Here is a 17,061-nt window from a genome sequence, read left to right on the forward strand (position 1 = left end):
TGAAAATCCCTGCTTTTGAACGTTGCGCCTATAACAATCTGGATGGTTCTTTTCCTCTTTGGTCCGGAGGACACGACGTCCACAGTTTACAAAAACAATTTGGAAATGTGTACTTGTCAGACCACAGAACACTTTTCCACTTTGCATCAGTCCATCTTAGATGAGCTCGAGCCCAGCGAAGCCGGCAGCGTTTCTGGGTGTTGTTGATAAATGGCTTTCGCTTTGCATAGTAGAGTTTTAACTTGCACTTGCAGATGTAGCGACAAACTGTATGGTTTTCTGAAGTGTTCCTGAGCCCATGTGGTGATATCCTTTACACACTGATGTCGCTTCTTTAGTTCCTCTGTGTTAGCTCTTACAATAACAGTGTTGCTATAACTTGGTTAATATGCAGGTCACGGCATGTAAATGGAGCGTTATTGGCGGGTTTTTTTTAAGAAGACAGGTGGAAATGTGAAAATCGCCATTACCTGTATTGTTAGTCGACTAGAGATAGCAGTTTTCTTTTTATTATTAGAACACATAGAAAAGAATTGTGGATGTAGAGCAAAAAAAGTGCTATTTTCCTTTGAGAAAAAAACCCTCACAAGTTGAAAAGGATTGTAAAGGACACCATCCGAGGTAGTTCAATTCGATTCCATTCACCGCGGCTACAATACGTTTAGGTCTTTGTTACATCTTAATATACAAAGGCGTGCTACATGACACATACTGTTAGTTCAAGGACAGCTGAAAATCCCTGCTTTTGAACGTTGCGCCTATAACAATCTGGATGGTTCTTTTCCTCTTTGGTCCGGAGGACACGACGTCCACAGTTTCCAAAAACAATTTGGAAATGTGGACTTGTCAGACCACAGAACACTTTTCCACTTTGCATCAGTCCATCTTAGATGAGCTCGAGCCCAGTGAAGCCGGCAGCGTTTCTGGGTGTTGTTGATAAATGGCTTTCGCTTTGCATAGTAGAGTTTTAACTTGCACTTGCAGATGTAGCGACAAACTGTATGGTTTTCTGAAGTGTTCCTGAGCCCATGTGGTGATATCCTTTACACACTGATGTCGCTTCTTTGGTTCCTCTGTGTTAGCTCTTACAATAACAGTGTTGCTATAACTTGGTTAATATGCAGGTCACGGCATGTAAATGGAGCGTTATTGGCGGGTTTTTTTTAAGAAGACAGGTGGAAATGTGAAAATCGCCATTACCTGTATTGTTAGTCGACTAGAGATAGCAGTTTTCTTTTTATTATTAGAACACATAGAAAATAATTGTGGATGTAGAGCAAAAAAAGTGCAATTTTCCTTTGAGAAAAAAACCCTCACAAGGTGAAAAGGATGGTAAAGGACACCATCCGAGGTAGTTCAATTTGATTCCATTCACCGCGGCTACAATACGTTTAGGTCTTTGTTACATCTTAATATACAAAGGCGTGCTACATGACACATACTGTTAGTTCAAGGACAGCTGAAAATCCCTGCTCAACAGATCTACAATACAATAATAGTGGAGCAAATTTGACAACACAAGTGCTTCCTGTTGGATCGGCAATAAATCAGATGGCACCCGGCGAAGGAGTGAATTACCTTGGCATGGGGCTGCTGAAAGGTGACTCTGGAGCTGTTGATGAGCGATGAGTATCTGTACAAATGGGACGGAGAGGTGGGAAATCTGTGGCTGCTGCTGGGTTGGTTGTGCAGGACGGCTGAGAAGCAGATGTGAACGGTGTCCTTCAGAGCCTTTAGCTGAGACTCCTGTCCCCAATACAGATTACACACACACACACACACACAGAAGAAAAGACGGTGAATTCCTAGATGCCTCTTTCCGCGCACACGCCCGAGGAGCTAACTTCATTATGGCAACTCATTAAATTGACAGCTGGAAATCAACGTTAACGAGGAAACGAAGCGGAACTCACAAGATCAAGAAGGACTGATCATTGCGCGGATTGACTTGATGAAACTTTTTTGGGGTGTGATAATAGATGATAAAAATTAATTGGAAATCTCATGTAAAAAAAATATACAACATAAAGTAGCAAGAAACACGTCAATAATGAATACAACTAAACATGTTCTAGACTCGGGTTGTACGGTATACCGGTATTAGTATAGTTCCGCGATACTAATGAATCATATCCGGTACTATACCGCCTCTAAAAAGTACCGGTCCCCCACCCAGCCAGCGGCTAAAGTCTGTCCGCAGTCAGCAGTGTTTTAACTGCTTCAAAATCACTACTCCTTGTCTCCATGGAGACAAATCAGGTGCGTTAATGTCAAGTATCAACCGTTTCCGACGAGTAATTGTTATACAACTCACCTCGGCACATCAGAATCATGATAATGGATGCATATAATGTATCTATAATTTACATTTCCAAGGCAAGATTTCATCATGTCCGGTCATCGACCAGTTAGGTCAGTGGTCCCCAACCTTTTGTCAACGCTTTTTTATTTTATTTTTTTTAATTTTTTATTTTTTTCATAAAGAAATACAATCATGTGTGCTTACGGACTGTATCCCTACAGACTGTATTGATCTATATTGACATATAATGTATATATTGTGTTTTTTATGTTGATTTAATTTTAAAAAAAAAACGTTTTTTTTTTTTTTTTTTTTTAATTTCTTGCGCGGCCCGGTACCAATCGGTCCGTGGACCAGTACCTGGCCGCGGCCCGGTGGTTTGGGGACCACTGAGTTAGGTGATCAACTTATCTTTGGACATCCTAAACACATGTGAATGAAGGGCATACTTACTCAACAGCCATAAATGTCACACTAAGGGTGGCCGTATGAACAATGACAACACTGTCATACACATGTGGCATATAGTGAAACCACACTAAACAACACATTTTGGGAGAATAATTGCACCGCAACACAACATTAACAAAACAAATTCACAGACTTCCCTGCAGCACCAACTCTTCCGGGACGCTACAATATAAACAAACGGCATTGGTGGAGCCACACCTAACATCCACTGTAATGATACCAAGTACAATAGCATATCTAGTCGATACTACTATGATTACATCGATATTTTTTAGCATCACAAAATATTATTTTGTTTTAAAAACATTTATATTATGTTTATAAACTAAGGAAATATGTCCCTGGACACACTTTGAATATGACCAATGTATGATCCTGTAACTACTTGGTATCGGATTGATACCCACATTTGTGGTATCATCCAAAACGAATGTAAAGTATCTAACAACAGAAAAATTAGTGATAACATTTCAACAAAAGTGTGGATAGAACATGTTGACAGAGAAAGTAAGCAGATATTAACAGTAAATGAACAAGTAAATTAATAATTCATTTTCTACCACTTGTCCTTAATAATGTTGACAAAATAATAGAATGATAAATGACACAATATGCACACGTCAGTAGACTTAATTAGGAGTCTTTGTTTGTTTACTTACTACTAAAAGACAAGTTGCCTAGTATGTTCACTATTTTATTTAAGGACAAACTTGCAATGAGAAACACATGTTTAATGTATCGTAAGATTTTTTGTTCAAATAAAGCCAATAATGAAATGTTTTGTGGTGCCCTTTATTTCGAAAATTACAGAAAATTACCAAAAAATTACCGAACAGTACCAAAATACATTTGGGTAACGATACTGGTACCAACATATTGGTATCGGGACAACACTATTCTAGACCAAAAATCACTTCAGATTATTTACTGCTCGCTAGTGTTACCATATCTGAGTTACTGTGTAGATATGTGCGTTTCATTCACTAACTGTGTTACAAAAAAGATCAGTTACAATAATACATAATGTTGGATAGAGAGAACATACAAGCCCTTTATTTATTAAATCACAATTATTGTAATTCAACGATTTGGTGCATTTTCAAACAGCTAAAATTATATATAAAGCAAACTATAACCTGCTACCCAAGAATGTACAACAATTCTTCTCAACAAAAGAGGAGAAATATAACCTTAGAGGAAAATCTAATTTAAAACATTTGTATGCACGTATAACACTTAAGACCTTTAGTATATCATTATGTGGAATTAAATTATGAATTAACCAAAGAAATCGAACAAAGCACCAATATGATTCAGTTTAAGAGACTGTTCAAACTACAAGTTTTTTGCAAAGTACAAAGAACAAGAATTATGATGAACATCTTGAGACTATTTATGTATTTAATATTTGTTTGCTTACTATGGTATACTATTCATTCATTATTTATTTGTTCACTGTTCTGTTACAGGAAATTGGATAAAATTGCTATTAGAGATGTCCGATAATGGCTTTTTTGCCGATATCCGATATTCCGATATTGTCCAAATCTTAATTACCGATTCCGATATCAACCGATACCGATATATACAGTCGTGGAATTAACACATTATTATGCCTAATTTTGTTGTGATGCCCCGCTGGATGCATTAAACAATGTAACAAGGTTTTCCAAAATAAATCAACTCAAGTTATGGAAAAAAATGCCAACATGGCACTGCCATATTTATTATTGAAGTCACAAAGTGCATTATTTTTTTTAACATGCCTCAAAACAGCAGCTTGGAATTTGGGACATGCTCTCCCTGAGAGAACATGAGGAGGTTGAGGTGGGCGGGGTTAGGGGGGCGGGGTGGAGGTGGGTGGGGCGGGGGTAGGGGCAAGCGGGGGGGGGGGGGGGGTGTATATTGTAGCGTCCCAGTAGAGTTAGTGCTGCAAGGGGTTCTGGGTATTTGTTGTGTTGTGTTTATGTTGTGTTACGGTGCGGATGTTCTCCCGAAATGTGTTTGTCGTTCTTGTTTGGTGTGGGTTCACAGTGTGGCGCATATTTGTAACAGTGTTAAAGTTGTTTATACGGCCACCCTCAGTGTGACCTGTATGGCTGTTGACCAAGTATGTGTTGCATTCACTTGTGTGTGTGAAAAGCCGTAGATATTATGTGATTGGGCCAGCACGCAAAGGCAGTGCCTTTAAGGTTTATTGGCGCTCTGTACTTCTCCCTACGTCTGTTTACCACTCCGTACAGCGGCGTTTTAAAAAGTCATAAATTTTACTTTTTCAAACCGATACCGATAATTTCCGATACCACATTTTAAAGCATTTATCGGCTGATAATATCGGCAGTCCGATATTATCGGACATCTCTAATTGCTATGGTATGAAAAGGGGTAGGATTAAAAAAAGTTCTGCTTCTTCCTACTCCTTTTCGGACGTGCTGTAATGAAACAAGTGGAAATGTGTGATGCATTACATTGTATCGTATGCATGTTCAAAATAAACTGAAACTGAACTGAAGCTGGCATTCCTTTGTACTGGTCAAGTGTGTGTACTTTATCTTTGGTTAAAAGGCGCTCATGCATATTTGTAAGGGCTTCAGCTTGGACACAGCACAGCAGATTGGAATAAAACTCAATGGGAGGCACCCTGGGGTGCGCAGTTATGTCGTAAAAAAATGTTACGGTTGACTGCTAACAGAGGGATCCTTTTTAATATCAGTCTGAAATGAGTGTAAACGAGAGTCATATTTACAATTTCAGGGGGCTTTAATTTGGAAATGCTACATTAAAACCGCCCGTTGGTTTAACTCAAGTATGTGTTAGAACCCTCTCAAGTGGAAATACAGATGATCGTTTATAGCCTTGAGTTTTCTTTAAAAATGGCTTCAGTGTGTCACAGTAATGCTGTGACTGAGCAGGTAAAAAAAAGGGTCAAATGACTGCAATGCAGTGTGTTTAAATTTACTTTAATCTGAGGCCAGTCATAGGTTTTTGCCTGAAGTCCAAAGGTGTAATTCCATAGACCTGATAAATGTTCTCTTGGCACCTGAGGAATTTTTTTTTTAGCCGACGCCTGATACGCAGCAATTTTTTAAACTTGACAGATTTGTTCCTGCTGAAGCCTGCTTCTTCTTTCCTGACGCCGGTGATCGAGGATGTCTTAAAATGGTGTGATTTTTGACAACGCCTGATTTAAAAGGGGGTAAAGAAGCATAAAAAGTATTCACCTTGTCAAGAGCGGTCTTCTCCAGTTCTTCCTTTGCGACGGTTAACTTCTGTTCCAAGTCCATTAGCTGCTGGCCCTGCAAACAAATACATGACTTTTGAACCAGTTGTTCCCTCCCATTTCCTTTACGCAGCAATACTACCACAAAGCCACCGCAAGGAGAACAACTCATCTTTTATTGAGCATTACCTTTATTCTTCAAAATATTGCTTAGTGGGGTCACTGCATTAGGTTGCATCAGGTCTTGGTTAGAAGACACTAGAGCTGAAACGATTCCTCGAGTAACTCGAGTAATTCAAAATATATTCGAGGAATTTTCGCTGCCTCAAGGCGTCGTTAATTTTTTTTTTTTTAGGGCATTTTGCCTCGTTTAGTAAACAGTAGTCAAAGCTCACGCCTCGTACGGACTGTTTAGGTGTTGCGCAGCGTGTTTACGTCAACAGATCGTACGCCCCCTGCCCTGCACGACACCCATCCATCCATTTTCTTCCGCTTATCCGAGGTTGGGTCGCGGGGGCAGCAGCCTAAGCAGAGAAGCCCAGACTTCCCTCTCCCCAGCCACTTCGTCCAGCTCCTCCCGGGGGATCCTGAGGCGTTCCCAGGCCAGCCGGGAGACATAGTCTTCCCAACGTGTCATGGGTCTTCCCCGTGGCTTCCTGTAGGTTGGACGTGCCCTAAACACCTCCCTAGGGAGGCGTTCGGGTGGCATCCTAAGCAGATGCCCAAACCACCTCATCTGGCTCCTCTCGATGTGGAGGAGTAGCGGCTTTACTCTGAGTTCCTCTTGGATGACAGAGCTTCTCACCCTATCTCTAAGGGAGAGACCCGCCACCTGTCAGAGGAATAATAATAATAATAATAATAATAGATTGTATTTGTAAAAGCACTTTACATTGAGCAAACAACCTCGAAGTGCTACAATGCATTAAACACAATAAAAAAAATAAAAATAAAAACTAGTACAGCCTAACACAGGGGTGGGCAATTAATTTTTACCGGGGGCCGCATGAGCAACCCGAGCACTGCTGGAGGGCCACATCGACAATATTTCAATTAAATGTTGCTCAATATTATTTTTTATATATACCGTAAGATTAATAATAATAATATTAATAATTAATAATAATAATACTTTCATTTAACCTTACTTAAATTTATACCAAAAGCACTGCTTTGGAAATCATTTGTACCCCTTTCAGAGATCACATTTAGTTCCCCTTAAACATCCTCATGTTGCACAATGAAATGTAAGCATAGGATGAAGTGTGCATTCCTGTAACTTTCTCTAGTAACAGCATTCCATGATTAATATAAATAAGTTAACATTAATAATAAATGACAGTAGAATAAGCACACGTATGACTGAGGAGTCATAGTGTAACTTTGTGTGGTGTTTGAGTTGTCCGACTTTTTGTGTGGCCATAAACGCACCAGTGGTTTAGTGGTATGCGTGTTGGTGACAGATGACAAGTTGGTTTTGGCCTGGTTTGTACGGCAGAAAATGACTACTTTTTCGAGATATACATTTTTTACTCGTGTTTTGGTGTGGTTATGGCCGAATATAAACAGTTTTGCTCTATAAAGTGATCGATATAATTCCTTTCCTCGAAGCATCTCGATAGACTTTACAATAATTGAACGGTGTTCAATTGAACGGTGTTGACGAACACCGTTAGGGCCGCTTGTTGTCACTGTCACTCAGAGTTGCATTGCAAAATTACACAGAATAAATGTGTTTATTTTGTTTAGAATTCAGATGGGGTTTGATTTGGTGCGCGGCATATATTTGCTGTGCGCAGAGGACGCTTGAGCAGTGCGCAATTGCGCAGGGGCGCACCTTAGAGGAAATGTTGCTTGGCAGTCCATGTCTTGTTGAAAACACGCCATTCGTCATCAATTTTTCTCTTTTTAGCGTCTCGGGTGTAAACCGTGCATCACTTGTCGCTGTGCACCTTCACTCACAGGTTACACACGGACATACGCCCATAAATAACACTTTTCAAAACAAAAGCAGCACAGTTGTATTGCGCGCACGACATAGATGTTTTTTCAACTTTATTTTGTCATTTGTGATCGTAGCTGTTCACATTCACTCACAATCACGCACGCGCATACGTCCCCATGGAAGTAATACAAATAACGCTTTTCAAAAAAAAGTCAGCACTGTTGTATTGCACACTCGACATACTTTTTTTAAATGTATTTTGTAATGTATGATTGGCCTCACGCGGGCCGGACAGGTACACACAAAGGGCCGGATGTGGCCCGCGGGCCGCAGAATGCCCAGGTCTGGCCTAACAGCTAGAACTAGCACACATATATATAAAAAAAATATATTTTTTTAAAAAGAAGGGTTTTTAAGACTTTTTTAAAAGCATCCACAGTCTGTGGTGCCCTCAGGTGGTCAGGGAGAGTGTTCCACAGACTGTGAGCGGCGTAGCAGAAAGCCTTGTCTCCTATTGTTCAGAGCTTTGTCCTCGGAGGTTGGAGGAGGTTAGCCTGTCCGGAGCGGAGGTGTCGTGTGGAGGATTTGGGGGTGAGCAGTTCTTTGAGGTAGAGGGGGGCATTTCCATGGAGGCACTGGTGAGTTAGTAGGGAGACTTTGTATTCGATCCTGAGTGGAACAAGAAGCCAGTGAAAGGATTTGAGGACTGGTGTGATGTGGTCGTATTTCCGCACTCTAATCAGGATCCTAGCAGCACTATTTTTTAAGTACTGCAGCTTCTGGATGTTCTTGCTGGGGATCCCGACAAGAAGTGAATTGCAGCAGTCTAGCCTGGAGGAGACAACATTCCGGCCGCTTGTACCCGTGATCTTGTCCTTTCGGTCATAACCTAAAGCTCAGGACCATAGGTGGGAACGTAGATCGGCCGGTAAATTGAGAGCTTTGCCTTCCGGCTCAGCTCCTTCTTCACCACAACGGATCGATACAGGGTCCGCATTACTGAAGACGCCGCACCGATCCGCCTGTCGATCTCACGATCCACTCTTCCCTCACTCGTGAACAAGACTCTTAGGTACTTGAACTCATGCACTTGGGGCAAGGTCTCCTCCCACCAAGTTCTAGTCCAGGGGTGGGCAATTAATTTTTACCGGGGGCCGCATGAGCAACCCGAGCACTGCTGGAGGGCCACATCGACAATATTTCAATTAAATTTTGCTCAATATTATTTTTGATATATACCGTAAGATAAATAAATAATAATAATAATAATAATTAATAATAATAGTAATACTTCAACATAGTGTGTGTAACAGCATTCCATGACTAATATAAATAAATTAACATTAATAATAAATGACAGTAAAATAAGCACACGTATGACTGAGGAGTCATAGTGTAACTTTGTGTGGTGTTTGAGTTGTCCGACTTTTTGTGTGGCCATAAACGCACCAGTGGTTTAGTGCTATGCATGTCGGTGACAGATGACAAGTTGGTTTTGGCCTGGTTTGTACGGCAGAAAATGACTAGTTTTTCGAGATAGTAGTGTTTTACTCATGTTTTTGGTGTGGTTATGGCCCAATATAAACAGTTTTGCTCAATAAAGTGATCAATATAATTCCTGTCCTCGAAGCATCTGGATAGACTTTACAATAATTGAACGGTGTTCAATTGAACGGTGTTGACGAACACCGTTAGGGCCGCTTGTTGTCACTGTCACTCAAAGTTGCATTGCAAAATTACATAGAATAAATATGTTTATTTTGTTTAGAATTCAGATGGGATTTGATTTGGTGCGCGGCATATATTTGCTGTGCGCAGCAGACGCTTGAGCAGTGCGCAATTGCGCAGGCACACACCTTAGAGGGAACGTTGCTTGGCAGTCCATGTCTTGTTGGAAACACGCCATTCGTCATTAACTTTTCTCTTTTTAGCATCTCGGGTGTAAACCGTGCATCACTTGTCGCTGCATGTGCACCTTCACTCGCAGGTTACACATGGACACACGCCCATAAATAATACTTTTCAAAATAAAAGCAGCACAGTTGTATTGCGCGCACGACATAGATGTTTTTTCAACTTTATTTTGTAATTTGTGATTGCAGCTGTTCACATTCACTCACAATCACGCACACGCATATGTCCACACGGAAGTAATACAAATAACGATTTTCAAAACAAAAGCAGCACCGTTGTATTGCACACTCGACATAGATACTTTTTAAGATGTATTTTGTAATTTATAATTGGCCTCACGCGGGCCGGACAGGGACGCACAAAGGGCCGGATGCGGCCCGCGGGCCGCAGAATGCCCAGGTCTGTTCTAGTCTCTCGTGCGTTTTTTAAATAAGCTTGAGTTTAGAAAACTTTTTCCACGACATAATTCGCAACGGCAGACACCGGCAGAAAGCGATGGACAAGAGCCATAGCAAAACGAGGGAATTAAGAAGCAACGGCAGTCGTCTAAGGTGTGGGAACACTTCACACTAAAATGGAAGGAAAACGCAGTAGTATGTAAACGTTGCAAAGTGGAGCTCGCATACCACAAAAGCACAAGTTCGATGCTGTTGCACCTGTCGAGAAAGCATCCAATTTGAGGGACGTTCAGAGGCGAGGTAAGTCATCTATTATCAAATGTAAACGCAAAAGTTGTGTTAGTAAAATAAATGTTATTCATTATGATAACCAGGATGTGTTCTCTCACTCCCGCGAAGTCATCAAATGCCGCCAAAAGGTGTTGAAAACTAACAAGGCTGTCCGAGCTGTCGTGTTCAATTAGCCTTTCATTAGTAACCACGCGAAAGTAGTCGTGCAAAGTTATTCAAGTCATGCAACCACATGCTACTTGGATAGCTTGCACTTGCACCCACTATAACAGGGGTGTCCAAAGTGTGGCCCGGGGGCCATTTGCGGCCCGCAGCTAATTGTTTACCGGCCCGCCATACATTCTGGAAATGCTATTGCAAAAATTTAAAAAAAAAATTAAAGCTTGTTTTTTCCTTTTATCTATCTTTATTTTTATTTTTTTTGCCATTGTTAAAAAAAAAATTTAAAAAAAAAATACCTATTCAATGCTCCAATTATTTCAAATATTTCACTTAAAATGTTTTATGTGGAAAATTTTGCATATATTGTGTGGTTGCCATACAAAAACATCAAAGTTTTATTTGACAAAAGAGCATAAAACAAACAAAATAATAGTTCAAACGTAAAATCAACAGATATATCTGAAGTTGATCTCGTAACTTAAGTGTTGAAAGTAAAAAAAAATAATAATAAAAATGTATCACTTTATGAGTTGGGACCTTTTGGATCCCAAATATATTTAATGGGATTTTATTTATCTTTTCACTGTAATTAATCAAAAATAATAATGAATTAAAATCAATGGTGCAATCCTGCATTAATAATAATAATAATAATAATGGATTAGATTTTATATCGCGCTTTTCTATTGTTAGATACTCAAAGCGCTCACAGAGAAGTGGGAACCCATCATTCATTCAAACCTGGTGGTGGTAAGCTACATTTGTAGCCACAGCTGCCCTGGGGTAGACTGACGTAAGCGAGGCTGCCAGTTTGCGCCAACGGCCCCTCTGACCACCACCTATCATTCATTCATCATTCATTCACCAGTGTGAGCAGCACCAGGGGCAAGGGTGAAGTGTCCTGCCCAAGGACACAACGGCAGCGATTTGGATGTCAAGAGGCGGGGAGCGAACTTGCAACCCTCAGGTTTCTGGCACGGCCGCTCTACCCACTACGCCATACCGCCGATCAGTATTGATCTTTTTAAGGCTCTAATTACTTCACATCAAACATTGCTTTCTGAATGTTTTGGGCAGTGGGGGAAATACTGCATAATTCAGTTTTATTATAAAAAACAAAGTTGTCTTTGACAGAAAAGGCATAAAACCTTTTATTTTTATTTTTACTTTGTATCAACCTGAAGTTGATCTACTGTAGAGATTTACTGTAAGTGTTAAATACATTTAAAAAAGTAATAATTTGACTTGTTTTTAACATTTTAATGACTTAGACCCTTTATGGTCCGCGGGAGCCCTAAAGGTAAAAAAAAATAAAAAAAATAAATCTATATATTTTGTTATAGTTTGAAAATGAAAAATATCAAAAGGGCCCCCGCATGCTTTAATTTTTCCGTGTGCGGCCCTCAGTAGAAAAAGTTTGGACACCACTGCACTATAGTCTATGTAGAATGTAAGAGTGCTAAGTCCTTGTTCACAGTGGTAGCACTTGTGTGACAAGTTCCTGTCAGCCATATTGGTTGTGAAAATGAAGTTGCGCCTTTCAAATGCAGTATTAAAGGCACTACCTCATCCACTTTTTATGTTTGATATAATGACAACTGTTCTTATTGTTTTATTTTTGATACTAAGAATATAGTATTATTTTAACTTTCTCAGGGAATATTAATTTTGAAGTAATTGTATATATATATATATATATATACACTACCGTTCAAAAGTTTGGGGTCACATGGAAATGTCCTTATTTTTTAAGGAAAAGCACTGTACTTTTCAATGAAGATAACTTTAAACTAGTCTTAACTTTAAAGAAATACACTCTATACATTGCTAATGTGGTAAATGACTATTCTAGCTGCAAATGTCTGGTTTTTGGTGCAATATCTACATAGGTGTATAGAGGCCCATGTCCAGCAACTATCACTCCAGTGTTCTAATGGTACAATGTGTTTGCTCATTGGCTCAGAAGGCTAATTGGTGATTAGAAAACCCTTGTGCAATCATGTTCACACATCTGAAAACAGTTTAGCTCGTTACAGAAGCTACAAAACTGACCTTCCTTTGAGCAGATTGAGTTTCTGGAGCATCACATTTGTGGGGTCAATTAAACGCTCAAAATGGCCAGAAAAAGAGAACTTTCATCTGAAACTCGACAGTCTATTCTTGTTCTTAGAAATGAAGGCTATTCCACAAAATTGTTTGGGTGACCCCAAACTTTTGAACGGTAGTATATATATATATATATATATATATATATATATATATATATATATATATATATATATATATATATATATATATATATATATATATATATATATATATATATATATGTGTTTTCATATGATGGCAAAATGAACATTGATTACTATTTTGCATGCAATGTGTTGTATGCTTAAAATTTAAAACTGTTGTCGTCATTATTAAGTGTTTATTTTATTTTATTGTTTATGTAATGTTGGCAGGTTGAAAACAGCTCAGCGGATTTGCGTGGAGAAACCAACATTTAAACGACACCGTATGATAATCATCAAAAATGCACAGCAGACTAGAACTTGGTTTTATTAGCACACACAAATTGGCACAATCAACCACAGACACATTTCAGCTGTGCGTGTCAGCCTTCAATAATGAAAACAGGCGTTTAGGAAATAAAATACAATTAGGCCAAACACAATAATTGAGGGCACATCTTAACATGTATAATCAAACCTTAATTAAGCAACAATATTATTTATTCGATTACTCTATTAATCGATCGGGATATTCTATATAAAATTTGATTACTAAAATATTCGATAGCTGCAGCTCTAGAATACACCTTGCCTACAACGGGGCAACTTGTCAATCAATCAATCAAACTTTATTCATAAAGCGCTTTTCATACATAACAAAGTGAATTACTGACTTAAAAACATCTCCCAACAACAATCATAAACATCACACAAATACACACACATACAGATGAGTGCATGACGGAGTACAGAGGAGCCAGGTGAAAAAGTACTATCACAGGAGCCGTCCGTGATGCAGAGAAATTATTTCAACCATTTTCAATCAGCTAACTGAGGGCCTGGTCTACAAGGATCCAAAAAAGAAGTGCTATGAATAGCATGTGCAAACTATAACATTGGGTGTACTTTTAGTGGGCGTGTTGCGGGTGATCTATCAGTGGTGCATACCGCCCTGTTTAAATGAGGTTTTTGCGTGTATACCGCCTGTCACCGTGGAGACACTCATTTACTGCACATTTTTTGCGTCGTTTGGTCCAACCGGTGGCGTTGTGTCAGGCAGACTAATATGTTTCTATTGTAGCGTGATCTAGAGCAGGTCTTGAATGATCCAATTGTAAGAAAAAGCATATTGCAAGATTTTATTTTTAATATAGTAGATATAATAGTATATATTTTCTATATGAAAAACTGAACGCTACTTAAAAAAACACCAGGAGACATCAAAAACTAATAATTAATCAGCCCCTTACAGTACGTCATCCAACAGCTATAATATTATAAATTGTCATTGCTAAATAGATATGTCTTAGTATTTTTGTTTCTGGCCGTCCAAATATGTTGTTGACAGCCACACAGACGGAATATTCTCTCCCCCAATCGTCTCTCATAGCCATTTGTGCATAACTGTGCCAGTTTGCACGAACATTCCAGACGTGCTAAATATATATGCGAAAAAGCGGCCGCAGAACAATTTCAGCGTTGATAAATCACCTTATTTGTGCTTTAAAATTATATTTGCATCTCCTCCTTCCAGTATTGTGGGCATTCAGATAATCAGCATTTATTCTGCATATTCATGAAGACAAACACACTAAACGGTTTGCACTCTCTATTTTGCTCACTTGAGACACGCAGTCCTCTACACACAAACTTAGTAGATCAGCTTTGCTTCCGCTATCAAGTTTGCACCTGTTTTAATACACGCAAACTTTGAGTAGATCAGGCCTTTGCTGTTGTGTTGATCCATCGGGTGCCCACATTGCTTTTGACATGCAAATATGTTTCCCTAAAATACATCTTGTCTGACAAATATGACATGACAACAAACAGTGGATTAATACAGTCTAGTGGTATAGCACCATTACTGGGGTTGCTGTCAGCATGGGATCATGCGACAATTACTCTTGTTGATAAGGATGTTGTTTTGACTATTGTCTCTCATCCCTCAACCAAACCCCTATGTCCTATTTCTCTCTCTAACTACACGACATCCATCTTCTCGGTCTCTCTATCTAAACCCAACTGGTCGAGACAGATGGCTACCCTACAGAGCCAGGGTTGTGTCTGAGGTTTATTCAATAAGGGGTTACATTTTAAGAAGACCTATGATTATTTTTAGACTTATAAATGTTGTGGCAATATTGGATTTTCATGCTAAACCAGGGGTCGGCAACCCAAAATGTTGAAAGAGCCATATTGGACCAAAAATACAAACAAAAATCTGTCTGGAGCCGCAAAAAATTAAAAGCCATATTACATGTGTCATGAGATATAAATTTAATTAAGAGGACTTAAATGAAACTAAATGAGCTCAAATATAGCTACACATGAGGCATAATGATGCAATATGTACATATCGCTAGCCTAAATAGCATGTTAGCATCAATTAGCTTGCAGTCATGCAGTGACTAAATATGTCTGATTAGCACTCCACACAAGTCAATAACATCAACAAAACTCACCTTTGTGCACTCACGCACGACGTTAAAAGTGTGGTGGACAAAATGAGACAGAAAAAGTGGCATAAAACACGTCCTAGAAAGTCGGAGAAATTTATACATGTAAACAAACTATACGGTGAGTTCAAGGACCGCCAAAATAAGTAGGAAAAAACGGCGCTCGCCAAATACTCGAATGAGTGAAGCATATTTAATATAAACAGTGTGATTTATAACAATTAGGGAGGTTTGTGTCATGTTTGTCCTCCTACAGAAACCATACTAAAACAAAAAAATACATTTTTTCCCCTCATCTTTTTCCATTCTTCATACATTTTTGAAAAATCTCCAGAGAGCCACCAGGGCGGCGCTAAAGAGCCGCATGCGGCTCTAGAGCCGCGGGTTGCCGACCCCCGTGCTAAACCATGCCAAAGAGTTAAATTACAAGTTTCATGCAATTACAAGTGAGTTTGCATGCAGTTTTAGAAGCCTCTGTGTTAGAATATTTATGTATGTATTATCACATTAACTTTATGCTTAAGGGGCCATTGCTATAAATTATTGTCAATTGTGCTGAAGTGGTATTTTTGTAGCTGTGCAAAGCTGGCAGTCCAAAAGATTGCCAGCCGACTTTATCAGTGTTGTGTCCAGACTCGGCCTGCCGGCTGCCAAGGCCGAACACCGCCGTGATGCAGACAGAGCAGAGACAAGGCGAGATGACCGGCGTCAACTAATTTTTATTTATTCTATAATCATGTATTGAGTCTAACTGGAGTTGTCGAGATTACCCCCTTCCCTCAGCGACAGCTTCAGTGACGTAATAGGGCCCTTCCAAATAAATAGAGGAGGCGCGCGGGCTTGACTTTTAGAACGTAGTTTGGATCTGTAACTAGAATACAGCCCAAAACACGTGTCTCCTCGAGCTAAGTTGAACTCTTGTCTCTGCATGATTCCTTGCTTCTTGTCTGACACTCTGACCATTTTTTGACAGTGTGATGTCACAGTGTGGTGGATGTACTTATTTGGGCATTTCTAGCACATGCTGTCAGCCAAGCTGTAAGACTGTTATGGCGGCTATACCTGCATCCTTTGGTAATTTTCCTTATTGTTTAATTGTGATTGTGGTTTACATACCATGTATCACTGCAAAAAAGACCTGACAAATTATATGATAAAAATACTGGATTTCAGGAGGAAAAAACTAGTGAAATTATGTTCGTGCAGCTGGTTAATTTTACTTGAAAAGACATTCTGAATGAAGAGTTCTATATCTAGATTTTTAAGATGGCATTAAGAATTGTATTTAGAAAACAAGCATTATTCAACTTGCAATTCTTAATTTAAGCATCTTTGGGATGTTGCATAATCTTTAAAAAAATATTTTTGATGTAGGGAAAACCTAAATGTCTTATTTAATAAGTTATTTTCTTAATTTTAATATAGTCAAAATATAATTACGTGTGCTAAGATTATGCTGTAAAGTCAATGACAAAAAAATACGTAAATAGCTCTTTAAATCAAGGACATTTCTAGGAATAACATTTTACATTTTGTGATCAACTGGCAAACAACTTGCAATGCATTATGCATTGATTATGTTTTACAGACCATCTTCAAACCGCTTTCTGACCGTCTCTTCAGGATACACCGTTTTGTGGGCGGTCTTATTTACATGCCTCCACTTCGACA

At 39.2% G+C, this 17,061-nt stretch overlaps 1 protein-coding gene across 1 annotated transcript in view; it reads right to left on the reverse strand.

Annotated features, from left to right (window-relative positions):
* The window catches only part of luzp2 (leucine zipper protein 2), a 450,776-nt gene that overhangs the window by 50,169 nt on the left and 383,546 nt on the right, over positions 1–17,061 (reverse strand). The window contains exons 8-9 of the mRNA XM_062033084.1: positions 5,995–6,069; positions 1,579–1,746 (exon numbers count right to left, since the gene is read on the reverse strand). Coding sequence (XP_061889068.1) covers positions 1,579–1,746; positions 5,995–6,069 — 243 coding nt within the window. The remainder of the gene's footprint in view (positions 1–1,578; positions 1,747–5,994; positions 6,070–17,061) is intronic.

This window comes from Entelurus aequoreus, linkage group LG02, assembly GCF_033978785.1.
Source record: "Entelurus aequoreus isolate RoL-2023_Sb linkage group LG02, RoL_Eaeq_v1.1, whole genome shotgun sequence".
Lineage (NCBI taxonomy): Eukaryota > Metazoa > Chordata > Actinopteri > Syngnathiformes > Syngnathidae > Entelurus > Entelurus aequoreus.